We start from the raw sequence: 16,078 nt of genomic DNA on the forward strand, positions 1-16,078 counted from the left end.
GGTAAAAATAACACAATAGTCTCGTGGGGAGTGCGGTATACTATAGACGGAGAGCCAGGGCCCAAAATACTGTTTGAATTTACTAAGGCTAATTTTTTTATAGTTCATTAGAACGGTTGCGTACACAAACATACTGCGGTCAGTCAAGTGAACCTGAGAACAGTGACTCAGGTGCGCTATCAAAGGTGTCGTACCTGCGAGGTAATAAAATGAATTTACTAAGGCTGAAAATTGTTATATAACTTGTATATTGCATATAAATAAAAGTTGTAATGGTTAGTCATGGGGAGTCATGGGGGAATATGGGGACAGAGCTGGTCAGTATGCGCAAAAAATTAGCCTTAGTAAATTCAAACAGTTTTTTGGGCGCTGGCTCTCCGTCTTTAGTATACCGCACTTCCCACGAGACTAGTGTTATTTTTACTACTACGTAATTTCATGCTGTTCACGCGTATTCAAATTTTAACCTAATTTGTATATAACGAGGGTTGCAATTGTTTAGAAAAAACAAAATATAGTCTCGTGAGAAGTGTGACTCGTTTCTACCGAATTATTACGTACTCAATTACTGAATCGGTAAAGTTCTCGATTGTTATTTTATTATAATAATTTATGTAATTTAATTTATAGAAAGCGTTTATTACACCAAAAATACTTACTTATGAAATGAAATTCCATCTTTTTGTAAATTTGATGTGTTTGATTTGTTCTTGCACTCACTAACGGCACAAACAGGCATTTTTCACCCAGCGTGTAAGACGTCGTCACACATCGAAAACGATTCTGACAATGACAAAATCGATTCCGCAAACAGTGTTTATAAACGCAGTGGATTAAAAATCCATTACTATTGACAGAGGGGAATAATCATGCGAGGCGCGTCCTTAGGTTAGATCGTCCAAGCTTGTATGTAAGTTGTATGTATTCTTGAAAAAAACCAGTTACACGATAAGGGACAAAAAATAGGTTAGCTGCGTCTCTGTTTATCACATTAGTAACTTTATCTGTGCTCTCTTTTTAGTGTGAATGAGAAAGCAAACGTTCCTTTATCTACGTTTATTCCTCTATCTACGCTGATTAGTGATTACACGTGCTATTGTTTCGAGATGTTCAGCTATTCGACTTTCGTTTTAGAGATGTGCACATTCGGAAAAAATACGACTCGAATTAACTAGAGTTGAAATTCAGGTAGTTAACTCGGAATGGGTTTCGAGTTGCACAACAGCTCGAGTTAATAGAAAGAAACTGAGTGTTTGATTTGTTACAAATTACTTTTTTACATATATTTTATTCTTCCATCTAACCCTCTGACAGTTATCATTGCTAAACTTCGTCATCGTCGGTGTCATTCGGTCGATGCAATGGCGGCACCCTATGAACGGCGAATCGTGCTCTCGCTTTTTCGCTTGATTCGTTCTTTTCCAGCTCAAACACGAGTTAGGGAGAATAATTATTATTCAACTCGAGTTATATCGAACTTAGCACAACTCGAGTTAGTTCGAGTTAGTAAGTCGAGTTAACACATCTCTAGGTAATTCGTTTCGTTACGGCTGGCTCCACTCGGCCTCGTGTGTTCGCTTCATTTAGGATTTTAGGACCATAGATTATCTATTATATTACATTATGACCTTCCTAGCAAGTTTTTGGCTTCACCCATTACAAAAACAAAAACACTAGGGAATCTATGCACTAGGGGTAGGAGTAGAACAGGTAAGAGTCAAGAATACGTGGAGTCGATGTGATGTGATCAGACTTCGTACTGGACTACTTAGTTGTGGTTAGGACTGAGTTACGCTAGATGGTACGCCGCGCCGGCTACCGAAAGCGTACCTACTTTAAACACTTCTATTAAAAATGAAATCTTATCATATTTTTGCAATAAGTGCATGCACCATTGGCAGAATACCTAATGCTTTAAGCGACCACTCATGGCTATCTATTCTAGACATCACTATTTGAAAAAATAAAAGGAAAGTACCTATTGGGTATGATGATACGATTTCAAAAGGTCCTACTTATTTAGTACTAAGTATAGATAGCGTGTCTGTTTATTTGTTGAAAGTGTACATACTACATAGGTATATCTACCTACCTGCTAGGATTATTGTAATTATTATAATCTTATGGTAGGTAGGTAGGTAGGTACATGGCTCCACTATAGAAAGGTTCACCACTATTTATTCACGAATATTATACTGATATAGGTATAGCGGTAATATTCAGTGTAAAGAGGTTCATTTGCACTTTACATATCTGTAATTTCAAGTTTTGGAGACACGTATTTATAGAGATTTATACAATTTTAAAATGATTAACATTATAAATAGAAAACACGATTACTACATAGATTTCGTTAATATTCACTGGAAAGAGATTAATTTGCACTGATCTTTACGTAATTTCTTAATTTCAAGACACGTAATCGCGTATTTTATACAGACTTAGGTAAATAAAATTAAATTAATTAGGTCCCTAGCATTTTTAGAATGAACTTAACAAAGTACAAACACAAAATCGCAAAGTACGAACTACGAACTCATATTATAAAGATTACCATAACATAAACCTATATTACTTTTTTTTTAACTGGTTTTACGGCTCTGGGTTCTAATCTATAATAATCTTGCTGGGAACCAAAGACCAATAACCAATTGACAAAAAACAAATGACAAAGTTTCATTTCCTAAACAAATTTTGGCAAAATTATGAATCGTTTTATGATCGTTATAAAACTTATATTTCTACAAATAATTCACTTGATAAAACAAATTACCAGACAAATTGTCATTTCATAAAATATCATTTGACAAACAATTGATTTCTTTAATCGTGTTAATTAGTAAAACAACATATCGCACTTTTTTTTGATAAAATGAATTGTTTGATAAAATTAACTGTTTGATAAATACTTTAAGAATTCACTAAATCTTTTATATGTCGACCGGGCCGACGGAAGAGACCGCTTACTATGGTGGGGGGTCTCTTTTCTCCCCCTCGCTCCCACCATCAAGAGCAAGCGAAGCGAGCTCGGGACTTGGGGCACTCCGACTCGGAACGGTTAGGTTAGAAGGGGATGGCGGGGTCTGTAAGACCCCGCCATCCCCTTCGTGGGTTATTTCTTTTTTTACCACCCAGAAAAAAGGAGCCCCGCGAAGCGGGGCTCCGTCGACGGGCCCCGGTCGACGAGAAGAGACCACCACTATCGTGGGGGGTCTCTTTTCTCCCCCCCGCTCCCACCATCAAGAGCGAGCGAAGCGAGCTCGGGACTTGGGGCACTCCGACTCGGAACGGTTAGGTTAGAAGGGGATGGCGGGGTCTGTAAGACCCCGCCATCCCCTTCGTGGGTTATTTCTTTTTTTACCACCCAGAAAAATGGAGCCCCGCGAAGCGGGGCTCCGTCGACGGGCCCCGGTCGACGAGAAGAGACCACCACTATGGTGGGGGGTCTCTTTCCTCCCCCCCGCTCCCACCATCAAGAGCGAGCGAAGCGAGCTCGGGACTTGGGGCACTCCGACTCGGAATGGTTAGGTTAGAAGGGGATAACCCCCCCCCCCCCCCTAACCTACCCAATCCTTAAGTTTTTTAAAACAGGCTACGCCAGAAGACTCGCTTTAAAGCCTATAGAAAAAAAAAGTTTACTTTACTGGTCTGTACAGCAGCAGCAAGAGTATTATAGATTAGAACCCAGAGCCGTAAAACCAGTTAAAAATAAAGTATTACAGGTGTTAACGGTGGTAACCTATGACAGTATCTATCGTATTTTGCGATTTTGTATTGTGTTTGTTGAGTTTATTCTATAAACGCTAATTGTGATTAAAGTGATTAATTTTATTTAAAAAAATGATTTTCGAGCTCTGAAATTTTAACTTAGAGTTTCAGGAGCACCCCCTTTACTGCCCTCTATCCCAATGGATGGTATTGTATTCTATAGCAACCCCCAAATATTTATGCTACATGATAATTTTTTAATTCAATTTCGTCAGCTTGAGTGTAGCCTTCTTTTTGTCTTTTGTATGAGTTCTTCCATATTTCGTAGAAACACACAGTTGCCTGAAACCTGTAGCACACCAAGAGCGGAACTGACACGTGGGTAATCAAGGTCCAAGCCCACACTCCGTAAAACTCCATCTAGAAATTCAAAATTCATTTATGTATTATTATTCAATCAATTCAATAATGTTATTTAGAGTCTCAACAACTCAACAGTTATGGCGCTCCTTCATTCAGACGATTAGCTGATGTAATAAACAAATGAAAGCAACCATTTCGGAGAAACACGTAAGCGACGCCATTTGCCCGGCGCTTTAGACCTTCTGGTGCTAGGTTTTTCATTTGTTATAATATTTTAATTGTCAGTTAGAAACTAAAGTACCTACTAAAAGTATTTTGTGGTAGAAAGGTTAAGTTTGTGGTCACAGTTGCAAGCAAAAAATATTTAAAAAACCCATACCCATTGATGATCAGTTTTTGTAGGTAGGCTTCGCACCTAAACCTTAAAGTACCTACTTGCTTAGTGGCACTGTCGGGTGGCAAATAATAAATATCCTCGGCCAATGGCTGCCATCGAAGCAAAACTGAGCTAGTTTAGAAATTAGGAATTCCCTTATTATGATCTAGCCAAGAATCGAACCTGGCACACCGCTGGTGCTTACCGCTGCGCTAGGCAACAAGCTGCAAATGACAACATACCAACAAAATACAAATCATCATTACGATCAACCCGTCGCCTGCTCACCTCTCAGTATGAGAAGGATTTGATTTTTAGTCTACCACGCTGAACAAGGTGTGGACGGGCAGATTTCACACACCTTTTAGAACATTATAGAGAACTTTCAGGCATGCAGGTTTCCTCAGTTTTCTTTCAGGCATCGTTAAAGCAAGTTATTGCAATTGCTTAAAATGCACATAACTCCGAAAAGTTAGTGGTGCTTGCCCGGGATCGAACCCAGGACCCTCAGAATAGAATGAGATCTACCTGCATTGGATGAAATTCAGCGCGGGCATTCTTGACGCGGTTGAGCAGCCATAGCGCCAGGTTGCTCACGAGGAGGAAGGTCACCAGCTGGCGACCTGGCCGCTCCTTGCTGCCAGCGCAGCGCCGGGACCACGCGTCCAGCACCAGTAGGGTTTGACATGAGCTTTGTATTACGGCGCACAGTGGTGCTATGATTCTGAAACGTGGACAAGTATCCGTGCTCAGTAGTGAGTCGGCGATGGGTTCTGATTATAATCCATATCCATACTAATATTATAAATGCGAAAGTGTGTCTGTCTGGTTGTCTGTCTGCTAGCTTTTTACGGCCCAACAGTTTAACCAATTTTGATGAAATTTGGTACAGAGTTAGCTTACATCCCGCTTTTTATTCCGGAAAATCAAGGAGTTTCCACGGGATTCTTAAAGGCCCATCCGTTTTACCGATTTATGAGAAATTTGGTACAGAGGTAGCTTGCATCCCGGAAATTGATATAGGCAACTTTTTACCCCGAAAAAGCCAAGAGTTCCCACTGGATTTTTAAAAACGCACCTAAATCCACGCGGATGAAGTCGCGGGCATTTCTAGTGATGATGAATAAGTTGGAATGGCATTCTGTATGAATTACTACGTGCCACTTATTGCACGTAAAATGATACTGTAAGAAACTTTCTCGCAAGTCCTATAAGTTCCAACAACGACTGAACAAAGTTTCATCGCAATCGGATGTACATAATATGATATTATAAGGTAGGAGCGCATAAGGTACAAACAAACAAAGATACTTAAATTATTTTTATGGGCTTTTTTTAAATATTTAATCTAATATGGAGAACACCCATGGCTCAACCCATGTGTACGTATTCCAGTGATTTGATCTCAAGAAATAGTAGGTACATTACTGCACGAGACGTGATACTGATTTTTGGCGCACACATTAGATTTAATGTGCTATATAAAAGAGCTAGGTATTATCAGAGACTTTTTCCTCGGTGGGTATTATAGACCTCCTCGCCAAGGCTCGGTCGTCTAACTCACACTCGACCAGAAAACGCTTACTTCCCGGTCTCGTATAGTAATGTACCATTTCCTAGATCGTTTTGATCCTCTAACGAAAATTAAAACCAGCCAGACAAACTCTTACAGAAGATATAAAGTCCATATTATTATTACTAAAAAAGACTAAAAAATCAGCATAAAATAATTATTAATATAGCTCCGTTGATCTTAATACCAGACTACATAAGGCGTCTATTTAAAATTAATATTATATTAATTGTACAATGTACATCGTGTTGTCACCTTGTTGCTCTCTTTCCCTCTGGACCCTGGTGTATGAGGAAACCAGCACCGATTATTTGAAACAAATAATAAAGATACACCCCACATTGCGTCACCAATAGCAGAGCGTGTTCTAATGGCATCGTGGCGGACGTCTGGCGTAAATTTAGTTTGCGCATCCGCTGTATACATATTCCTGATCCCATTATCATTAGTACAAATATAACTGTTTCCCATATATTTATCTGAAAATATAGAATTCGTGGGTTACTATTTTCTTACTTTTCTCATTTTATTTATTTATTCGGATAAGTACATGTTAGGCCTTGACTGCGAAGCCACCACCAGATCTAAAGAGCGCACTTTGACTTTGCGACACTGTTAAAACAAGATGACGTTACCTATATCGCTGGTATAAAGGAGATCATAATTTTTGGGCCTTTTCTGAAAGTGCCAGCTAACAAAAAAAAATGCCACGTAGGTATTGTTAGAACTAGCCATTTAGAGCAATAGTTAATATGGCACTAAAGTTGTAGGATTGCTTTGAACCAAGTTATACACGTTCGATGATTCCGCATTTTCATACATTTTATTCATTTCTTCAAGTGATGGGAAACATAAAATAATGATAGATATGGCTAGAACTAATGACCTGAAGCAAACGATCATTATAACCTGAAAGCCGTCGGGACATTATCTGTTCTGTTATTGTTATTACAAACCTACATACATACATAAACTGCCAAAATCATAACCCTTCATTTTGAGTTTGCCGTATGTCCGGTAAAAACAGATCTCAGCGTGGGGGCTTGTATTTTTTATCCTACTTACTGCTCATGCCGCTATGTTGCAAATTCAGATTGGACTAAATTAGTACTAGTTTTGCGTTCATTGTAATAATATAGTAAGGTAGTTTAAATATAGTAAGGTATTAGTTTAAATAAAGAGGTCAGGTAAACTTACTTGTAGTAAAGCAAGTTCAATGTGTTTCTCGTTTTGGAAAAGTCCATTGAACAACATAAGACTGACGATAGTGCCGGCGAGAACTGCTACGCCCATGAAAAGACCTTTATGCGCACTGCCACAGTCTACTGAGAAGTGGCTGTTCGATTTTATCCTTCCGCAGCATTGCCTCTCATCAAGCTTTACGTTGGTTTTTTCAGTTTTCTGCATTTTTGGATAGTTCATTCAAAAACAAAATGATGTTCAGAATTTGAAGATACGTACAACAGGATAGACATTTTTCGGAAGAACCTCAATAAAACTCTTCTTTTTTGGAAAAAAATCAATAAAAACGAAGGCTTCGTAACTAATTTCTAAACATCAGTCTTTCTAGTCATATAAAGCAATATAATTACCGATCCAGGTACGGTGCAGATATCATTGTAAATAACAACTATGATTACTGAGCAGAGCAGGCTGTATTCAACTCCGCAAGGCCTCAAATAAGGATTCATGGTTCTAATTAGTGGCGTTATCATGTCCGAGACATTGCAACTCCAAGCCTCTACCTTAGCGGTTAAGTTTGCATGAATTAGTGAGCTGTTTGTGAAATTTCCATTTATATAGTCTTCTAGTGAAGTTGTGTTTATTACTTCTTCAGTCATAACTAGTTTCGATGGACCACTCATATTTGTGTACCGCAATTGAGCTGGTTGATCGTATGCAACCGCGACAATATCATCCCTAGTTTCTTGTATAACTACGTTAAGCCACTCGCATACGTTAGTAGCTATTAAATGCATTAGACCAAATCTGTCTAGAACTACGCCTCGCATAGGATCTAGAACCTGCAATAAGATAAAATTTTAAAAATAATTTTGTAAAGTAAATCTTAAGAATAAGTCATTTGGCGAACAAATCTTTTTAAAATAAGTCATTAGGCGAAAAGGACTTTTTAGGAGTAGGTACTTAAGTGCTTTTGCTAATAGGTCCTATGTCGACTAGTGGACTAAGAGTCAGCGCGTGCCAGACCATCGTTATTTTATAAAAAGCTTTATCTGCGTGTTGCCCCAAACACTGGGAGGAACGTTTATTTGGATGTTTGTTTGGAGCATGGTGGCTTTGGGAGATAACAGGTAATAAAGGTGCAAAAAAATCTTACGTCACCATGATCCAAACAAATATACCTCGTCCAGGTTAGCCCGGTTCCATCTTAGACTGCATCAAAATAAATATTTTAACCTTCAAATACTCGGTCAAAGTCATGTGCAAATAATCTGAAATCCAGTGTCACCAAATCCTGGCTTTGCAATTAGCACTTTTTAGTATGCTAATCCTAAAAACTACTTAAAGTTTGTTTATAATTATAAAACTTCGTGTTCACTGAATTAGATACAACCATAATAATATATAATAAGTATATAGTTTTATCAATTTTTTTTTCAATCCTATATGGATTTTTTATTGAAATGAAACGTGAAATGTCTTGGGTTCAAATTCTATCCCTGGGATTACCTATACTATTGTACCTAGCACAGGCTTTACACGGTTAAGCAAATATTTTAGTCTTATTTAAATTTTAAGCATGTCTTATTATATCGTCTTATATATAAAAAATACTGTTTGTTTGTCTATCTGTCCATCAGTTTGTAAACTATGTGTTTGCTCAACTATGTTTGCTCATCGTTCACCCGATACTTCCGAGTAGGTTTCTGACATACTTGGTAGGTACTTGACGACCTCCCTGGCGCAGTGGTAAGCGGCAAGCGCCGTGGTCTTATTAGTGGGAGGTCCCGGGTTCGATTCCTAGCAGGGGTTAGGAATTTTATAATTTCTAAATTTTTGGTCTGGTCTGGCGGGAGACTACGGCCGTAGCTAGTTACCAACCTACCAGCAAAGCCGTGCCGCCAAGCGGTTTAGCGTTCCGGTACGATGCCGTGCAGAAACCAAAGGTGTATACACGGAAGGAGTATGGCAGTTTTTATTAAACCCATATATGGGTTTTATACCCATATAATTTTTAACAGTTTACCCATATAACTGCCATACTCCTTCCAGGTTAGCCCGCTTCCATCTTAGACTGCATCATCACTTACCACCAGGTGAAATTGCAGTCAAGTGCTAACTTGTATCGGAATAAATAAAAAATCATCAAAGAACAACAGATGACGCGCGAGTCGCGTTGTAACGCAAACTGAGTACTTACATCCGTGTAAGAAAATATAAAAATCGTTTGTGCCACCAAAAAGAGAATTCGGAGCGCAGGCTTGAGAGCCACAATAATTAGCTGACAGTCGCCAGAGAGATCGAAATACTCGCCAAACTGTAGGCAGGAGTAGATAATGGAGCCCACACTGAACCCTGCCACTCCCATGTGCAAGTAAAAACTGCCGTATCGCGTTCGTTTTACATTATCTGAAAAAAATAGGCCTGGCTGTTACTTTTTAGGGTTCCGTACCTCAAAAGGAAAAACCGAACCCTTATAGGATCACTTTGTTGTCTGTCTGTCTGCCAAGAAACCTACAGGGTACTTCCCGTTGACCTAGAATCACGAAATTTGGCAGGTAGGTAGATCTTATAGCTGACATTTGGGGAAAAATTTGAAAACCGTGAATTTAGGGTTAGATCATACAAAAAAAAATTGTGGTCATGAACTAATAATAATTAGTATTTTCAATTTTCTAAGCAAGATAACTAAATGAGTTCTAAATCAAGTGGGGTATCATATGAAAGGTCTTGATCTGTACATTCTAAAACAGATTTTTATTTATTTTTATGTTTCATAGTTTTTGAATTACCCTGCAAAATGTCGAAAAAATACGACTGTAGTACGGAACCCTCATTGCGCGAGCCTGACTCTTACTTGGCCGGTTTTTTTCGACAAAATCCATACTTAGTATGAGAAACTGACACAATACAAAAATTGGATCTTTGGAAACGCAAAAGCTAATTCAAGCATTTCAAGTTTTTATTTGTTATTAAACAAACCTAATTTAGTTTAGTGTCTGTCTAGTGAACCTTAATTACCTAACGATAACACAATATGAGGTACTAACCATATTTAGTTTTCTTTGCAATTCGAAGATGATAAAACGTATACGCAAGGAACAGCATACTCACTACGTAGAGATACATTGTAAATATCTGAAACATAATAATATGCAAATACGCACTGAAATGCTATTATGCCCTTGCCAATTATTATTTAATTTGAAAATTCATAAGTAGGTACATACATCAGATGTGATATTCGTGTAGAGTTCATTTTGGATTGTGCTGGTAATAGGTAATGCTAAGCCTAAAACTATTAACAATTTTGCGTAAAATGCTGACAGCACCACGGTCATAGATTCACTGAAACAATTTGATATATTGTATTAATTAGTGTAATCCTCTAACAATGGAGGCAATAGAAATTAGTGTACCTGTTGAATAGTTTCCAAACTATATTGAGAATCTGGCAATTTGATCTATATCACAGCACTATAGGCATTGATATAGAATTAGTAGATTTATCATATAACTGACTAAGACTGTAGGCGTTAAATCTATAGTAGGCATTAAAACCGGCCAAGCATGAGAACACATCATTTCATACTGCTTGTACCTACTCCGCGAGCAAAGCATGCGGTAGAGTAGAAGCTAGTCTATTATAATTAGGTATCTATGTATTGTAGTAGATTTAGTGTAGTCAGGCGTTCAGCAAATTCACCGTATTAATCCATATTAGTAAATACGATATCCCTATCTATATATCACTATTGTATACTGTACGCGTTTATAATAAATAGATATATTGATATAAGATCCCTTGGGTACTTTGGGTAGGTATTAGGTTGCGTTTCCACCAGATATGTGCGATGCAGCTAAGCGGTGAGCGAGGTTGAACTTTGAAGTCAAGCTACGAAACTATGTGTCTATTTCTACCAAAGTTGTAGTAGTGGAGCGGGTAAGATGTGATATGAAGATGTGTCTTGCTTTGATAACTGTGCGAGGAACATCATGCTCAACGCAAGCTAAAGTACAATTAGTCATTGGCTGTGTTCTATAGTTCTATACCTCCCATAGCTACACCACTCGCGTATCACTAGCACACATCTTTAACTCGCATGTTTACCTCGCAACTAGTATGTGAAAACACTTAGCCCTTTCCACCCACCAGAGCTTAGCTAATCTATAAAAAGGAAGCTTAGTGAACCTATTCGTATGGGTTTGTATTCGTAACTTAGGAACCAAGCAAATCTCTGGTGGAAAGGCAGCCTTATAATTGAGTCCTTTTTAAAAGTTAAATTATCAGATGGATGTAATGGAATAGATTATTTTTTAAATCTTGAAAATTTTACGCGATCAATTAATAAAAAACGTTACGTGGACGTTACCTACGAATGGGTATGTCTAATTGTGATTTAGTAGGTGGTTTAGTTTACTCACTCGCCATGTGACAGCCGTTTTGTGGTTTGTACAATAGATATACGATCCACGCTGGTGCTTGTACTGCACGGCAACACCACACTAAGTCTTGGTAGTGCATGTGGTGGGTGCTCTCTGAAAAAAATCGCAGTAAGTATACGTTTTCAAGTTTTAAAAAAAACAAGAATTACAGTACATGTAATTCTTGTTTTTTTTTTAAACTTTGTAACACTGGGCTGGGCTGCAATCAAAATTGCTGGCAATTGAGGATCCAGTCTATGATACAGCGCACTTGCTTAGATAACTTTATTAAAAATACAGGTGAAAACAGATGCCGAAAAGGCGTTCAATATCTGGGATATAAGTGGGTCGAATTAGAAACGAGCAGGAAAATCGCTTCTTATCCATGTATCTGTGAAATTACGACTACGTACGTTTGCAGACTTTAACGATGCCTAGAGGTAGGTAAGATAGTAAAAAGGTAAAGGAGTAACCAGGCCAAAAAATCTTGGGCACACTCCAAGATAGCCCACAAAGGTATTTATTGTCCACAATGATAATGCCAAAGGGACTACATAATTTATTTTTTTAAGCTATAGGTATTATAATGCATTTTGTACCTACTTCATCCGTAACATAATAACACTACATAATTATTTATCCTAATATTGTTAATTTTGATGTAAAGTACGTATATAAATTTAATTGAATCAAAACTGTATATAAGCTAAATTACATTATCAATATTTTAACCAGTGGCTACGCATAAAATAATGGTCAATGATTTTTAGCTCGTTAAAAATGTATCATGAATGCAAATAATTTTACCGTTCAGAATTCGCTTGTACTTAATCTTGTTTGCTATTTATTAAATTCTTCCCGCATGAAATGTTGCCATGCAATTTTTATCACCATCAATAATTTTATCATTGTAATCCTATCGCCAAGAGTCGAATAGATATTAGAGAATGAAGGAAGGTAGTAATAAGTATCTAATAGGACGTAAGTAACTAGGTGGTTATTAAATTATAAGCTCCTTAACCGTAGACCAACATAAACAAAACGTTGGCTTAAAATAATAAGGCTCTAGCAAAGTATTTTGAAACAAATCAGGCGGCGATATAATAAATAATAAGAGAGGTGTTTTGTTCGAACGAGCGCTTTTCGCCTAATAGTGCATTTAATGAAGCTCTCGGCCTCACCTTTCATCCTCAGGCACCGAGAGCAGAGGCTCCGATCTCTCCCGCCAATCCTTTGCCGCTATCTGATTGGATTTCTCTTTATTTTTAGACATAATTTACCTCTCACTTAGACTCAGATTTTCACTTCAATTGCATCACGTTTACACAATCACTTTTTAATTACGCCACCAAGTCCTTACTCCTAAAGTCGCTAACGAGATTAGCCAGATCAAATAAAATAGTGAGACGAAAATATCTCATGTGGATACTCGTAGTGTTATTAGCGTACTGTGTTAAGTTCCGAAGAGTCATTATTGTGACGCTAGAAGTTACACATGTGTGTAAAGAATTAGTAATTGATAATAATTTGTAATAAGGTTAGGTAGCTTAAATGCAAAATAGATTACTACCAACAACGGTAATCTTTGGCTTACAGTCCACAAGAATCGGTACCATTATTATAAATGCGAAAGTGTGTTTGTTTGTTGGTTTGTTGGTTTATTGGTTTGTTGGTGTATTGCTTTGTCCTTTAATCACGTCGCAACGGAGCGACGGATTAACTTGATTTTTTGCATGGGTATAGTCAAAGTCATTTTTATCCCGAAAATCTTAAGAGTTCCCGCGGGATTGTTAAAAAGCTAAATCAACGCGGATGAAGACAGCTAGTATTGAAATATTTTCTTAATCCTTGGTGTAATTTTAAAGTTTTCAAACGTGAAACGGGGCTTGTGTAAAACCTGTCATTTTGTAGTGATTTGACAATTCCACAAAAATTTAAAAGATTAATGTAATTTTGGCGTTACGGTCATTTACTTACTTGAAAATTTACACTAGGGGCTCTCATAAATAATATTACGTTACTTATTAGTAGCCCAAAGCCCAAAAGTCGGTAGGTAGTAGGTACATTGCGCGATTGGCCAAGCATTCCTCAGAAATGCACAGAGAGCTTCGTCCAAGGCCAAAACTGCGGCTTTTGCCTAACGGGTTTTCAGGAAAATCTATTTTCCGGCCAGGTGATTAAAATATTTAAAAACTGAAAGTTGCCTAGTTTATTGACAGACTAAAATGAACTGTGCTACCCATAACTTGTCTATACTAAAATATCATCTACAATAATGGTGGCATTTTATGTGATACATATGAGATTTATGAGATACCTACACTCTGTGCGGAGTTGAAAAACCTAGCTCTGCATCTCCTTTATATAATGCACGTTCTATTAATTGCACTAAATTTGCATTGGTCTGTAGGCTAGATGTCCTTACGGGTAAATAATTAGCACGGGCGGTGTCAGTTTCAGACGGCCCTCCTAACGAGCACATGCACCCCTTCCCTCCACTTCTTATCCTCAACACTACGCGATTAATTAGACGTCTACCTCTAAAAGGTCTGCCTTACCGTTTGATCTATCTTAGCTAATATTAATCTGATAAATATAAATAAAAAATAACATTAAATTGCGTCTGCATGTTAGGTTTCTGCAAGCTAGTCGGTATTTTTATTTTTACTGCTGACGCCACATAATATTGGTCACAGCTAGGTAGGTACATATTATAGCTTCGCCATAAAACTATATATCTTATTCAAAAAGTCCTTTCAAGAAAACTAAAGTATAACTTTGCCAATATTCAGAGGAGAAAATTCTAATTGTTTGATTTACGAAGTTAAATGAGTTAAATAGTTTTTGGAGCACAGTTAAAAAAAATAAAGACAATTTCATCAGAACAAATAAAAAAAATCTAATGCGTTTTCAGTAGTTATAAGCTTTAAATAAAATATGAAATCATGACCAAGGTTCTAGTTTAGACTAGAGTGCATCTTAACTAAAGCAAGGGTACAAACTACCAACCGTCCGTGTCGAATTTTCCGTTCTAAGCTAGTGCTTGTCTGCCGAAGAGGGTGGTAATGGTGATGTGGACCGTGCTCGTAAACTGTAGAAGTCGAAGACTTGTTCCAATCTCGTGCGTCACTTGTCCTATAAAATATTCAATGTAATTATTATTATATTAACAATTACGAACAATAGCTGACTCGCCCCTACCTCTACGTATTTATAAGAATTTTCTTCCGAGAAACACTTAATTTTTTGGTGAAAACTTGAGTAGGTAAACACTTGAGCGCTACAAACAGACAGTCAATGCGAACACACTTTTCTGATTATGTAATGAGAAATGCATTATGTATTTATTTTATAACTAGATGCTGCCCGCGACTTCGTCCGCGTGGATTTAGGTTTTTTAAAAATCCCGTAGGAACTCTTTAATTTTCCGGGATAAAAAGTATATGCCTATGTCCTTCCCCTGTACCAAATTTCATCAAAATCTGTTAAACTGTTGGGCCTTGAAAAGCTAGCAGACAGACAGACGCACTTTCGCATTTATAATATTAATATGGATTATATCAATCTGTATTTATTATGACAACGTAATTTTGAATTTATTTAAATAGCAGCCTATAATTTAAGTTAAAATTTTAAGTATTGTTTTGCCTAATAGCATCCTATAATATCTAGTAGACAAGCGACGTAAATTGTTAATATTTTTACTTACCATTGTTCGATAAAGTCGTCCATTTTGTTTGTCTTCGAATCAGCATGTGTTGCAGGATCAATGTACTTTGTGTTTCTCGATCTTTGTTTTTTCTGCATTTTCGGCTCGCTCAAAGCCCTTGCGATGATTATCATGAATGTCTAAGGATAGTATATTCAATTTTACGAGATAAGATATCTCATAATATTGAAGATTCAGGAAATCTAATGATAAAATCAGTGACGCAATCCTGTACTGATGTTTTGGCGTGCTGCTTATATGATATTGTGATTCTGCCCAAAAATTTCTCAGTAAGTACTGCCGTAAAAATTTATGACCGATGACGCATAGGTGTTTGATCTTGATGTCGAGTAACAGATTTTGTTTGTCTAGTCGACTAGTAATAAGATGGAAAATTGGATGTAGGTACCTACCTACGCATACTTGAAATTCGTAGCAGAAATACAGCATTGGTTTTCCCTTTTCAGGGTTAATATATTGGAGCAATTATATAGTCGTGGAGTAAATGCAAACAATTAGCGAGTATTGTTGCGAGTGTTGGTCGTGACAAAGGGTAAGCATTCGATGCGTTAAATGCTTCATCACGTTCGGCGGAAATTTGACCAAACAATTTAATACTTTAGTTTATTTTATTTTCTTGACAGAATATAAGTCTGTAGGAAATATAAAATTTACCATTAATATAATGAATATATTATTGTTATCTGATTTTTGATCTGCTACAATCATTCAAATCAGCCAT

General features: G+C 37.3%; 1 protein-coding gene across 3 annotated transcripts; it reads right to left on the reverse strand.

The window, feature by feature from the left end:
* Positions 1-3,944: 3,944 nt before the first annotated feature.
* Positions 3,945-15,379, reverse strand: LOC117983188 (proton channel OtopLc-like). 3 transcript variants are annotated; one of them, XM_069499079.1, is made up of 11 exons: positions 15,337-15,379; positions 14,637-14,762; positions 11,628-11,741; positions 10,433-10,550; positions 10,253-10,340; positions 9,403-9,611; positions 7,613-8,044; positions 7,218-7,421; positions 6,276-6,499; positions 4,976-5,171; positions 3,945-4,128 (listed from the first exon to the last, which is right to left on the reverse strand). In XM_069499079.1, exons 1-11 carry the CDS (start codon positions 15,357-15,359, stop codon positions 3,946-3,948), a joined length of 1,917 nt encoding a protein of 638 aa, XP_069355180.1. In that variant the 5' UTR covers positions 15,360-15,379; the 3' UTR covers position 3,945. The 3 variants fall into 3 exon arrangements, with proteins under 3 accessions (XP_069355180.1, XP_069355181.1, XP_034825558.1); XM_069499080.1 differs by lacking the exons at positions 14,637-14,762; positions 15,337-15,379 and adding an exon at positions 12,908-13,080; XM_034969667.2 differs by lacking the exons at positions 14,637-14,762; positions 15,337-15,379 and adding an exon at positions 12,809-13,080.
* Between the last annotated feature and the right edge of the window lie 699 nt (positions 15,380-16,078).

The sequence above is a fragment of the Maniola hyperantus genome, chromosome 6 (assembly GCF_902806685.2).
Source record: "Maniola hyperantus chromosome 6, iAphHyp1.2, whole genome shotgun sequence".
Lineage (NCBI taxonomy): Eukaryota > Metazoa > Arthropoda > Insecta > Lepidoptera > Nymphalidae > Maniola > Maniola hyperantus.

Bases quoted from the DNA above. Each gene is read 5' to 3' on its own strand.
- LOC117983188 (XM_069499079.1), bottom strand. From the start codon at position 15,359: ATGGACGACTTTATCGAACAATG. The intron at 10,341-10,432 runs GTATGTACCTAC...ATTATGTTTCAG, and splicing joins ACACGAATATCACATCTGAT to ATATTTACAATGTATCTCTA. The intron at 6,500-7,217 runs GTAAGTTTACCT...CTATATTTTCAG, and splicing joins TTGAACTTGCTTTACTACAA to ATAAATATATGGGAAACAGT.